Source organism: Vanessa atalanta, chromosome 20 (assembly GCF_905147765.1).
Source record: "Vanessa atalanta chromosome 20, ilVanAtal1.2, whole genome shotgun sequence".
NCBI classification, from domain to species: domain Eukaryota; kingdom Metazoa; phylum Arthropoda; class Insecta; order Lepidoptera; family Nymphalidae; genus Vanessa; species Vanessa atalanta.
Genome location: NC_061890.1, coordinates 8,449,834 through 8,464,496, shown reverse-complemented (window position 1 = coordinate 8,464,496; position 14,663 = coordinate 8,449,834). Strand labels below are relative to the sequence as shown.

At 32.7% G+C, this 14,663-nt stretch overlaps 1 protein-coding gene across 1 annotated transcript; it reads left to right on the top strand.

Moving 5' to 3' along the window:
* The first annotated feature begins 528 nt into the window (after window positions 1–528).
* On the top strand, window positions 529–11,795 carry LOC125071900 (clavesin-1-like). Its single transcript, XM_047682329.1, has 7 exons — window positions 529–617; window positions 7,660–7,793; window positions 8,651–8,804; window positions 9,284–9,388; window positions 9,471–9,618; window positions 10,448–10,664; window positions 11,312–11,795. The coding sequence occupies exons 2-7, from the start codon at window positions 7,664–7,666 to the stop codon at window positions 11,464–11,466; spliced, it is 909 nt and encodes a 302-aa protein (XP_047538285.1). The 5' UTR covers window positions 529–617; window positions 7,660–7,663; the 3' UTR covers window positions 11,467–11,795.
* The last annotated feature ends 2,868 nt before the right edge of the window (window positions 11,796–14,663 follow it).

Genomic DNA, 14,663 nt, shown 5'->3' with positions numbered 1-14,663 from the left:
AGAGGTTTCCTCTTGTGGAGGTGCTTTTATCCATAACTTGTAGCTGTTTTTTTGTTTTGCTTTTTTTTTTTAAGTTACCTTACAATCTATATCCACGGACTAATAGTTGCCCGTGCTTCGTTTCACTTTTTAGTTTTATTAGTTGTGGCGGTTTACATCTTTTCTTATTAACTAAACATCAGCAGATCTTTGCTGGAGTTGGAACTCGTCGTTCTTCTTGAAACACGTGGCCCACACTGACTGAATTTTTAAATTTTTTTTAATGTTTTATTTCTTATTTCTATGTCGTTAATGTCTCAATGTTACTAAATATATTGACCTCGAGTTATTGTAACATTAAAAAAATAAAATAAAATGCACAAATTTTTAGAGAAGAATAGAATACAATAATAAAAACAAATGATTATTAATAATAGCATGTCTTTCCTTGTTATATTTATTTAATAATCCCTCAAAATAATATGACGAATATACCAACGCCTTCAATATTTTTTTTATTAGTATATATTATGCTCGTAAGCTTGAACGATTTAATTCTCGCATAAAATAACTCGAAGTTCTGGGAGTCGGACGTCTTGTGAATAGTGATTAAGTGTTTAAAACAAAGTTATTGATCTGTAAGTAATAGCTATAGTACATACTTATATTAAATCACGTTGTTTGAAAAGTTCTTCTTTTAAATGACTATATTTTTTAATTTTTTTTTTTAATAAATTCTATATATGTACTCTCTTTCGTCGCTTCTATTAATAAAATAGAAAAAGGTTTAATTACTTAGTATAAATGGTATTGCAATATAATTCCAAGTGAAAGCTTTGATTTTTTTTTGTTGTTTGAACTTTCTGAACGTAGCGGTAATTATTAATAATATATTTATTAAGCTGATTATATTATACAGTTTAAGTAAACGAAACAATATAAATTATTTCTCGTGTGTAGGCAGCCTACACAGTGTTTAAACATCTGACTATAACATTCTGACATTGGCATGTGGTTGCTGATTTCGTAGAATATATATATATATGGTTATGATATTTCCTAAATAATCTTAGCATAAATATTTCCTATTCAAATAGTTTCTTGAATCGTCATTTTATAGAACAAATAGAGCCTTATGTTACCTTACATACATTACATTACATTAGCAGCCTGTACATTTCCCACTGCTGGGCTAAGGCCTCCTCTCCCTTTGAGGAGAAGGAGCATATTCCACAACGCTGATCCAATGCGGTTTGGTGGAATGCACATGTGGCAGAATTTCGTTGAAATTAGATACAACCAGGCTTCCTCACGATGTTTTCCTTCACCGCCGAGCACGAGATGAATTATAAACACAAATTAAGCACATGAAAATTCATTGGTGCCTGCCTGGGTTTGAACCCGAAATCATCGGTTAAGATGCTCTCGTTTTAACCACTGGGCCATCTCGGCTCACTCTCTCTCTCGGCTCTATGTTACCTTACTGTTTCAGAACGTAGATTCAATAGTAGGTACTCTACATTTTCTCAAATGATTTATAGTCATTTATACCAAATTAAATTAATGTAACCTATTTCTACTTAGTGATAGGGTTCAGTAATCCACTCATCATACAGCTTTACACGGTATTGTTGTTGATGAGCGAATAAGCCAGTGTAAATACAGGCATAAAGGACATAATATCTTAGTTATCAAGGCTGGTGGCGCATTGGCGCTGTAAGGAATGGTTAATATTTCTTACAACACCGATGTCTTGATGGCTTTTTAGTCCAGAAGCTGATACGGTTATTCTCGATGGAATTTACTTTCCGAAACAATTGTAGATTTTTAAATCTATTATATTTTAATTCAACCCTGTTACGTGACGTTTCAAGAGTGCTTTTATGTGCCTACTTAAATAACTTTTGATTATACATAAAAATACTGAGATTGTACATAAAGAGTTACTGTAATATCTGAATCTGAAATGTTGGACTTTTCAACCGATTTGGTTTTAAATTCGTCTGTGTATATTTGAATGTTCGTGTTTAACTTATTTGTTTATAATTCGTGATCATTTCTGTGTTGTGATATCTTATCTGAATTCATATTAAACAATATTTAATTTTTTAATTTTAATTTTATTTATATTAAAAATAGTAACTGTACCACATCTCATTCTACTTCTGGGCTAAGGTCTCCTCTTTTAAGGACAAGATTTGGAACTTATTTATTGTTAAATAAAAAGCAATATAAGTATGTTTATACGTAAATTTCGAGTTTCATAGTTTTGTCGTTCAATTGCGGGCCATTAGAAAACACTAGAACAGCGTCACGTTATCAAAAATTCACGAAAGAAAGACTTGTAGAAAGACTCTAATGCATTTGTATACGCTAGAAAAATAGAGATTTTTTTGAATAAAGACCATAATGTGTTATGTAACATTAGTTATAGTATAAATTTAATATGAAATCTAATTTAATCGTGGAGAGAGGACTTGATGTTCTGCAATACAGGCTCAACATTATTATTAACTCGGACATCGTTTTTTCACAAATTCTAGACTATGATAGCGGAGTACAATCTTAGTTATATAATAATTTTTATTTGTTTAAAGTTTATTTTTGGTAAAAGAATTAAAATTATTCTAGCTATTACGCTATTTTATATTCAAGACATACAAAGAGTTTTTTTTTTTTGCCAGGAACATTTGGATCATTGATTAAGGAATACGAAATAGGCATACGAAAACATTCATTTTTATTTATTAAAAATGAATATGTTCATAATACCGATATGTTATATTAAGTATGTCACGTGATCATTGTTTTTTTAAAATCCAATGCAAAGGTAATTCAATTAAAGTATCTCATGGTTCGTTAAATATTTTTTTAGCGTATATATGTATATATATTTTTTTGTTTTATCTGTGATGATATTCATGATATGAATCCGAATATTTATACAAATACTGCGTCATATTAATCAGCTGTAGTTTAAATTAACATAACTGGAGTTATTCGGAAACATATATGTATGTTAATATATGTGATCTGGTTGTAACCTTAAGAATTGACGCAATATTTGAACGAGTCACTAAAATTTTAATTATCTCCAAATAAACGGTCGTCAAAGAATTAGTTTTAAAAGGGTTTGATAGAATAAATAACGATAATGGGTATGTTTCGTGACAATATATCTTATAAGTATATATATATGTTCAGAGCTAAGTCACAATTTATTTTTGCATACTCTCAAATATCAAAAAATCACTTCTAAGTATAACAGAATATATCATTTTCGACGAACCGATATATATATTTTATAATATAATAATTATACTAATTTAAAAGAAAACTACGATTTTAGATACAGAAAATCGTAATAGTTTTTAGTATAACAAATCTAGGATTGAAGCCAGTACCTCGGAATCTATGGTCTTATAAGCCAGCCATTAAACTAACAAGCCACTGATATATCTAGACTAATCTTATATGTTAATAGCGTGAGGCGATTTCAAATATTAATTTAATATATAATTACGATGTAATAAAGAATTAATTTTAGATAACGGAAAAAATTTACTGGCCGGCTAGAGATAATTATTCTCATATAACCGTAAAAAAAACAAACGAAATACGTGCGAACCTACTAGAACATGCATTGTTCTTTGTTTTTTTATTTTATAGCAAAAAAATTTATAACTTCAAATAAAGTATAGTAGTGAAGACGTTTTAACACCATCGAAGCGTCACTGGCGTCAGGAACCTTCTTTAGGTTCCTGACGCCAGTGACGCTTCGATAAAATAATAGATTGATGTCTTCGTTATAACACCGGCAGTGATCATGTGTCGTTTCAAGGCGAACGTATCTAAAAAAGTATCAACTCTGTCGTTACAAACGATATCCCAATTGAATTTTTGAACTGCTTCGACATTTCAAAAATCAAAATCAAAATAAACTTTATTCAAGTAGGGTTTTACAAGCACTTTTGAATCGTCATTTAACAAAATATTTAAAGTAAAGCTAACATCGGTTCGGAATGTAGATTCTAGAAGAACCGGCAATACTTTCAGGACTTCCACCTCACAACTTACAATTGAAAATTGCCTGATGAACCGAATTCGATTGTAACTTTTCTGAATGAAAGATAACTGTTTTGATAGTGAAGTTCTTTCAGGCTCAGCTAAAGGGGAATGAGAGTTTTGCCCCGCATCGATCTCACACCTTCAAACACAGCGTTCCTTTCCTTCTGAATCGTCGCCAATTCCCAATGAAGTTGGTAATTGCCATGGCGGTTAACAACAGCCAAGGACAAACTTTGGCCAAAGTCAGCCTTAATTTGCCGATCCCCGACTAATAACACGATGAACTATACGTTGTAATGTCTCGAGTCCATTCTAAAAACTCCCTCAAGATACAAATTGACTACAAATTGCACCATTAATGGAGATGGACCATTCACCAGAAACGTTGTCGTACGCGAGATATTACAATAAGTACAATTCTCAAAGTTAATTGCATTTATGGAACAAATTATTATTTTTCAAACAAACATGTTTTAGTTGTAAATTATAAAGTTTATTCTGAACGAAATTAGAGTAAATTGTTATCGACAAACTCCAGTTCTAAATGAACTGAACGACGTTAGAGGTTTAATTTAAAAAAGGTTCCATCATTTTGGCGCCAAATGTAGACGAGTGACTTGCAGCTCAGAATGAAGTAAAATCAATCATAGGTTACGAAATTGCTAAAAAATCTGTTGAATAAACGTAAACTTTCGCGGGCGACCCACTAGTTTAACATTTAATGTCGTAACCCATATGATAAAATAACCTAGAACTGACCTAATATTCCTAGTTTTTAGCTTGTACATTTAAAAAGTGAAGTATTTTTTTAAATCGTATCAGATAAAAATTTGACACACGAATTGTCTATCTATCTATTGTAAGTCTATTTGGGCTTATTTGGACATGGCACTGTTATAACCACTGCGTTAGAGCACGTGAATCTTAATTAAAAGTTGTGGGTTCCGCTGAATTTACACGTGGTTACTTTACTTCTGTCACGTGTGTATCTACTAATAATTAATAAATAAATCAAAGTCAAAAATCTTTATTCAATATAGAAGTGTTTACACTTGCTTATTGATAGTCAAAAATCTACCACCGGTTCGGAATTTAACACCTCGGACCTGAGAAGAACCGGCGAAAGAAACTCAGCGGGATATATATATATTATTATTTTTTTATTATTATTCATTAAAAGAGTACTTTTTAGAAAACAATGCCTGGATTTCGGCTCGGGTTCCATCACAGGACACTAATTATTGTAAAAAACTGCATTGTAAATCTGTTTATTTGAAAAGAGCAACTATGCTAGTTTCTTGCCGTTTCTTCTCGCTGGAGGCTGCTTTTTGAAACGGTGGTAGTATTATATCGACGATTCAAAAACGCTTCATTGTGAAGTTTACTTGAATAAAATTGATTTGATTTGATACTAACATTGAGGCAGAGTGGTGTAGTGTAGAGTAAGTAGACCAGGCTCCATACCATCATAAAAGAAGAGGTCCTTGGCCCAGCAATAGGACGTTAACAAGCTCACCTATACTATACTATATATAAGCTTTTATGTACTTAACGAGAATAAATAGAAAGGTCTCTTGAATTGAAAGTAGGAAATGACCTCTGATTAATTTAATTTCCTTTAAATACGAAAATGTCAATAACAATATGAACTCACCTTGTGATAATTGCATTTTAAAGTAAAATATTTTAAAAAATGAAGGTAATAAGAAATTTATTCGATATTCCTAAAAGTCATTACATATTATAAAGAGAAGGTCTCTTTATAATATGTAATGACTTTTAGGAATATTTCATACTAGCTGATCTGCGGTTTTACCCGTACTATGGTTTAACGCTAAACATTACCTGTGGCACACAAACCGTTACACATACACTTTGTCCTGGTTGGCTTAGTTTGGCCTTTGTCTATGTATCACTTTCATAAAATTAAAAAAAAAAATTAAGCAGATTTTTAAATAGGCCTTCTTTACCATCTGAGAATATATTCGGTTAATTTTCCGCAACCGTTAGTTGAGACGCTAAGCTCTCTGTCTCTCTAAGCTAATTGTATCAACGGATACACAACCAAAATGAATATGAAACCAAAGAGTTGAGATGGCGCGTTTCGATTTTACTTGCCTTGATGTTGTAGATACGGTATCAACATCAAGGCAAGTAAAATCGAAACATGCCCAAGATATCATGCCCTGGCTCCATTAAAAAAGAGGGATTCCGAGCACTATATATATAAATGTATGTCGGCGGAGCAGGATGCTAAAGAGTTTGGTTCGGGGATTGATCCGACTTTTGGAAAACGAGATATATGAAATGGAGATATTCACAAAATAAAACGTATTTAATATCGTCTAATCACTGTATTAACAGATTCAATAATCGTACATCACAAAAATGTCAAAGGATTACAATAATTAATCTCGATTAAGAGCAAATGGGTTTGCAAGCAACCATCGCATTCGAGTCGCTTGTCAAAATATAACGACTCGCGTTGCAATGATACTAACAACTCCATTCGGGGTAACCCACTCTTAAACGTAAATCAGCCATCAAACATTATTGCCAACTACTTAAGTAACCAACTAACCGACTACTACAGTACATCATCATCAGTACGTAATCTTGCAATGGTTTCTCAAATTTCCGGCAATATTATTTGTGACAATAATATTTTACTGCGTAAGTTTTGGCGCGCTTAACTGCGCCAACTTCACGACTAAGTGTGAAATAAATAAAGTCCGGGTCTCAATTAGTGCTTTGCATGAGAATTGTTAAAAAAAACAATTAGAATATTTTTATTTAGTCTCAATGGTATAAAAATAGCGCTGACAATGACGCACCGATGACAATAAATAAATAAATATTGGACAACATCACATACATTACTCTGATCCCAATGTAAGTAGCTAAAGCACTCGTGTTATGGAAAATCAGAAGTAACGACGGTACCACAAATACCCAGACCCAAGACAACATAGAAAATTAATGATTTTTTTCCGGGAATCGAACCCGGGACCTCAGAGTAGCGTACCCATGAAAACCGCTGTACACACTACTTGACCACGGAGGTCGAAGATAAAATGCCTTAAAGTTATACGGTTATAGAAAATCTCCATCGCTTTCGCCCCAACTTACATTCATTTTATAAATAGGTTAATAACTTATAGAACTCAGATAAGTATAATTTAAGATTCTTGAGGTTATATGTGAGCTTTTTTAGAAAATCGACGCATTATTGAAGAAATTCTGTACGATAGAAAAGAAAAAGCAAACTTGGATAATAATCATCAGATATCCAGAATTTGATTCAGAAGAACGCATTATTTATTTGTTTAGAAAGAGAAAAATAAAAAGAGAGAAAGGGAGAAGAATAAAAAAGATATCCTCGTGCACAATAATATTTTTTAAAAAATACAATTTAATGTTTATTGCCTTTATAAGACTATCATTAAGAATTAAAAAAATTACGGGAACTCTTACATATTTTTAGATGTCAGCTAATAAGCCTAATCTAAGTAGTAGTAAGTTGCAACTATTATTATGAAAATAGTTTTTTTGACTTGTTAACACAAGTGCGAAGATCGATTATGTCTAATATAAAATTTTCTCATTTTTCAGAAAAATGCCGGGCAAACTCGAGCAGCAGTCGCTGGAGGTGGAGTACAAGAAGACAGGCATTAATCCATCCGACATCGCCGTCTTACGCCGTTGGCTCAAAACCCAACCTCACCTACCTGAAAAATATATTACCGGTAAGAACAGCAACAATATTTCATAATAATGAAATCGAGTTCAGATTTTTAGTAGTTTAAAATATGACTTAGTTGTTAGAATTATAAAATGAAGAATGACGCACGAAGGGTTCCGTATCATTATTTATGAAAACGGCAAAAAATCATGTCTGTTGTTTGGGAGCTCCCTTAAATATTTATTTTATTCTATTTGTTAGTATTTGCTGTTATAGCGGCAACAGAAATACGTCATCTATGAAAACTGTCTAACTATAACGGTACATGTGACAGACGGACGGACGGACAGCGGAGTCTTAGTAATAGGGTCCGCTTACTCTATGGGGTAACCCTAAAAACTAGTGTTTTTGTCTATGTGTTAATCCCATTGTCTTTGATCAGGGTATATAATATTTGACAGCACGCCAGAAGGATATTTTAGAGTATTAGTTTAGGGTCTATGCCGAGAGACCCTGTAGTAATAATCAATAGTGCTAATTGTACTTTAGATACAGTCTAAGAAATCTCAAAAGTAACTTGAAGCTAGGAGTTGACCCTTGTACATATTTTAATTTGCCTATCGCCATTCTTTGCTCTTGGTTCAAATTCTTGACATAAAATAACCAGACTGAGGATTCGAACTCAAGTCCCATATGTAAGCTAGCCAGACTAACGTGTTAGCAAATATAAAAAAGACGTTTTTAAACTTGAGTGTTAAAATGGATGTTAGTAAAAATGTAATGTTAAAATTTTCCAAATTTAAGAACGAAAGAAACGAAAAAAAAATATATCGAAAAACTATCATAAGAAATAGTTACCATAAAATTGATTGTATAATCTTATATTTTTCAATATACTAACCCAATTTATCTCTATTTTAGATCTCGACTTAATCCTCACATACTTCTGCTGCTACCAGAGTTCGGAAGTGTCAAAACAAGTGTTAGATCTTCATTTCACTCTGAGGACGCTATTCACAAATTTATTCCACAACAGAGTTGTCGATGAAAAATTATTAAAAACTTTAAATGTCGTGTGAGTTAAAAAATCTAATTATTCTATATTTGACTACTAAAGAGTTCGTTAGTTTGAATGCCTTTATAGAATGACCTTCGACCTTATCCAATTATGTACTTTAAATACATTTTGCATTTGATATAAATCGATATGGCCTTTTACAGCATGTAATTTAAATTAATATTTTCGATCATAGTACAGTTTTAAAATGCACGGACGTAGCGGTTTGTATTGTCTAATGTCAAAAAGCTGAAAGTTGTTTATAAAGACATTCTGTAGTATATTTAGTATCAGCATTGCACTTGAGCGAAGTCGGGTCGCTTTAATTTATTGATAAACCTTTAAAGACATAATAAATATACCATTAGGAACCAAAGGGGTGGAGCTATTTAGTACTTGTGAAATTACTTAACATTATATTATTTAGTTTACGAATGCTAAAATTTAATGAATTCCACTATTGTATATTTTAAGTATGATTTTATTTTTCCTTACAGTTTGGTGATGCCGCTTCAAGTTCGATCATACAATAATCATTACATTGTATACCATCGACTTATCGACTATGACACTAAGAATTTCGTCTTCTCAGATATAATCAGGTTAAGAAATGAACTTTAAGTAATTTATACTTATATCAAGTCTATTTTATCACTTCACATACTAGATTTTCTTATGTTTCAGGGCAGTACTGATGTTAATGGACCTGAGGCAGTACGAAGATGGCACCTGGCCGGGATTTATCATTCTGATTGATCTAAACGGTGTCTCGCTTAGCCATATCACGAAACTCGATCTGCAGACAGTGCAACAGTTATTGTACTATTTACAGGTACAGTAAATATTATATGTCTTTTCTTTTTCTATTCTAAATCTTAAAAATATGTCAATAATGTCAAGGAATAAATAAAATTCATTCATATGGCAATATTGTGGTTTATGATTAGATAATATGATCTTCTAGAAAGTCATTGTTGGTTTAGTCGAGTTTCTATATATTATTATCATCATTATGTACATCACTGGTAATTACGATAGATACTGGCAAATATGACCACTTAAGTAACTATATATTCGCTGCATACATACATGCGATTTTATGACTTCAAATACGTATTACGTTATGTATTACGCCTTGTAACGTTTTTTATCGTCTGTTAGCAAATCAAATTGACAAATCGTTCTGAATCTGAATGTGGTGACCGGACATTCGGGTCAAACAATTATTAAGATTTGACGCCTGCGGAAATAATATTGCAAAAACACGCATTGACATAGCTGCTATTAAAATGTACTGTGAATTTAATTAATATAATAGTCTTTTTTGAGTACGTAATATAATTTTAATATGAACATATAAGTGCACTCTAACTGTTCCGTCTTAGATGGAATCACTAAAACGGATTATTACTCACATTTAAACGTTTGAATTAAAAATGAGAATCGAATGGTTTTTGTAATATCTATAGTGCATAATATGTATTTGTATGGATATATTAAATGTTTCGACTTTCGGACGTGATTCGAATGTTGTGTCTTTTTTTTTCAAATATCAAATCAATGAGAACAGAAAGAGATAAAACAGTATTTAAATAAACGACATTCACAAGTATTTTTTTCAGTAATGTACGTGTATCTAATAAATAGTTATAATACTCCAGGAAGCAATGCTAGTGAAGCTAAAAGGATTACACTTCATGAACGCGCCGTCATATGTAGACAAGTTACTTATGGTGATAAGGCCGTTCTTGAAAAAGGAGCTGATGAACCAACTCTGTATCCACCAAGTTGGTTCAAAGACGATCGAGAAAGTTATGCCAATTGAAGCTTTGCCCAAGGACGCTGGGGGGCAATATAAGACTTTTGAGGAAGCGAAGAGTGAGTTATTAGTTTTGAAATATCTGTATATCATCGTTGCGTCTGCAAAATGGCCATGTGTTTTTTTTCTTATTGTTAGATTTTATGCCGATTTAATCGTTATTTCAATTTATGTAGCTTTCAATGTATGAACGTCACATAGCTAAATTTTAAAACTTTTAAATTATTGAAGTTATCACAAAACTGTTTAAACAGTACGTGCCTATTGAAATAACGATTAAAACGGGATAACAATCTAAAAATAAGAAAAAAACACATAGCGACTTTTGCAGGCGCAACGACGATATACTTACTTGTCCGTGTTCCCAAAGGTATTTTCCATTGCACAGAAATTCAAATGTAACTTATTTTACTAATTAAAGAATGCCTTAGTCTCGAGAACACGTGATATTTGCTACCCGTAGATTGGAAGGAAACCCATAACAGGCAAACACCAGCGAAATTTAATGTACTAAAATTGTGTTCATTCTCATTGTGTTCAAAATTTCGTACTCTTAGGATAAAATTCTTTCAAATGTACTCCAAACATTCTCCCTAAGGAGAAGGCTCTGCCAAGCAGAGCGACATTAACCTTGTTTTACTTTACATTTCTATTATATAATACTTCTATAATAGATGTTTTAAATATTTCTTTATTCCACTTACAGAAAACACAATTGAAAAGGTTCTAGCAAATAAGGATTTCTTTATAAATGAAAACAAAAAGAGAGTCGTGGAGTCTCTAAGGCCTGGAAAACCGAAGACAATTACAGATATATTTGGCGGAATAGAGGGTTCTTTTAAGAGATTAGAAATAGATTAAAAATGTATATAATTTAATCATTATTATGTTTAAGTTCATGTAAATAAAATGTATAAGTAATCAAGTTCGAACAAAACGCCTTCATGGGATGCCAAGTAAATAAAATATGGAATAAAATTAATCAAAATTGTGTTTGGTGGTTTGAAGTGTAAGTCTTCTTGTTATTCCCATAAGATATAGCAATGTAGTATGAGAGCCAAAAACCCAAAAGCAAGTGCAGCGGGGAGGGGGTTGCAGAGGGGACATGACATCATGACGGATAATTAAGGGCGTTATCATACTAGCGGTTTGCGAGCGGCTGCGAGGCTGAGCGGGCGCGTTGTGAATGCGTCGCGAACACGCCGCGCCGCGGCTGCGCAGCGAGGACGTCGCTTATACGCAACGTTTTCGACGAGTTTACGACGTACTATAGACTCAGTAACAAAATGGATTCCGATGAGAAAAAACTGCTGAGGAAACTCAGCTGCAAAATATTCCCAAACATCTTTACTAACCACAAAAATAGTAAATGGTTGAATGAGCGAGCAATTTTGGCGGCTAAAAATAAAGATGATTTAAACTACATAATTTCCGATCCATCTTGCATTCAAAAGGCCGCTCGCAAACCTCTAGTATGATAAGGCTCTAAGCCCGAAAAACAGATTCTATAATAGCGACATTTTTAACAAAATTAATTAAATTAAAATTTTTATGTTTTATTCAAAAATAAATGTAGATATGAATAATATTAGTTATTTTTTGGTTTAAAAATTGTCATTTTGTTACATTATAAAATAATAACACGTACTACATCTATTGTCTTAATTTATACTCATTATTTTTACGACTTCACTTTAATTAATTTAAGCAATCTTAAAAAAAGTCTAAAAAAGAAACCAAATTGTTAATTTATTTTAAAATAGCTGTGCCCACGACTGGCTGACTGGCTGGCTACGCGCGTTACTGTAAATTGCAGCGTCACTTTATCATTAATTTTATATATAATTCTAAAATAAAAGTTAGTAAGCCTAGTTAGTTAGTGCTCCTTATTACATCAGCTGTCTGCCAGTGAAGCTTCCGTCAAAATCGGTCCAGATGTTCCAAAGATTAGCGGGAACAAATAGACAGACAGACAAAAATTGTAAAAAATGTTATTTTGGTATATGTTCCGTGTATATGAAATTAGTAAAAAGCGGTTATTTTAATATTACAAACACACTAATTTTATTATACGTATAGATTTGAATCAGTCATCAGTCACAACTGCGCGATTTTTAAGGCATTTTCTGAGAACCTTCAAGAAAAGAGCATATACATTTCATAAAGGCCGGCAACGCAAGGATCCCAGTGTTGCAGATGTCCATTGGCGATGGTAATCACTTTCTATCAGGTGAGCCGCTTGCTCATTTGCCGCCTATACCACAAAGAATGTCAGAGTAAATTGAACGTTAGTACCGAGATATTGAGATTCAATTTTGATTAGTGATTGATTGATAATAGAGAGTAATTACTGAGTTTCCTGATTCTTATCGCTAGAATATATCAAGTTACATAGAAGAATCGCCAGTTCAGAACCTGTCAGAGCTTAAAAGCTTAATTAAACCTTGTAAATGAACAACTCAAAATTGTTTGAAAAAGCTGTTTGATTATATTATTACAATTATATTATTCTACGAAATATATTTTGTAATACACGAACTTAGTTTATTTCGTTGCTAAATAACGTGCGTAGTGTTACATAAATTAGTGTCGTTGTTCTTTACAATTAATTAACGGCAGTATTAACATAATTTAATCATTATTTCCTCGTCAACCTTTAAAGAGACAAGGTCGTTCATTGTAACGATTGTTTTATCTAGGACTACGTCGTTTTTAGTGTTCCGCACCTCCATAAAAAAAAAGAAACCCATATAAGTAGGTAGGTAGTCTGGGTAGGTACCACCCACTTATCAGATATTCTACTTCCAAATAACAGTACTCTGTATTGTTGTGTTCCGGTTGGAAGGGTGAGTGAGCCAGTGTAATTACAGGCACAAGGGACATAACATCTTAGTTCCCAAGGTTGGTGGTAAGGAATGGTTAATATTTCTGACAGCGCCTTTGTCTATGGGCGGTTGTGACCACTTACTATCAGGTGGCCCATATGCTCGCCCGCCAACCAAAAAAAAACACATCTTTGTGCGTCTGCCTATAAGTCCGTTAAGAGACTTTTATCTCAGGAACACATGAAGGTATCCCTTGGAACTCTGAAAATCAAACCTCTAAGTCTACGTAAGAAAATTATATTCATGCAGTGGAATACAACTCACGTCGCATTGCATAAATATTCTTTTGTAAAACGACACTTTGTATATTCGCGTGAACTAGAAATAAGTACACGATGGCCGAGTGGTTATAAGACTCGAATCTTAACTGATGATTCTGAGTTCAAAGCCGGGAAAAGCATAACTGAATTCATGTTTAATTTATATTTATAATTCACCTTGTTTCGACGGCGAAAGATAAACACATGTATCCAGCAATACTCATTAGTAGCATTGTGGAGCACGCTTCAAATATCATTTATATTGACAGGAGGGCTGGTTAAGTTTAGGAGGATCGGGATTGCGATTCAACGGGGGATCGATGCTAGCATCCTTACCACAGGTCCTCGCGGTCATGATTTGTTCAGTAAATACATATTTAATTTTTATATTTCTATACAATCAGTGTAAATAATTCTTATGTAAATAATATTGCAAAGCATAAAAATACATTATCACAATTTTTTTTTATTAAATGTTTATATATAGCATATACTACAAAACTGTCTGAAGTCGCCCTTTATTCTATTGTGGTAACGAACCTACGTAAGCAGATGAATGAGATTAAACCTACCTCATTACATTTCAAGATAACTGTCATGTTTGTTACATCTACCTCGATTACGTGACGAACTAACCCACATGAATAACATACAGATTTAATTTTTACTAGCTGTGCTCGCGACTTCGTACGCGTTCGAGTTTTAAAAAAAGTTATTGTTGTAGCCTAAGTTACTCCTTATTACATCAGCTATCTGCCAGTGAAAGAAAGTCCCATCAAAATCGCTCCATCCGTACCAGAGATTATCCGGAACAGACAGACAGACAAAAAATGAAAAAAAAATGTTAATTTGGTTTATGGTATATATATGTAAATATATGTATTTATACATGCAATGTATACACGGTATACAT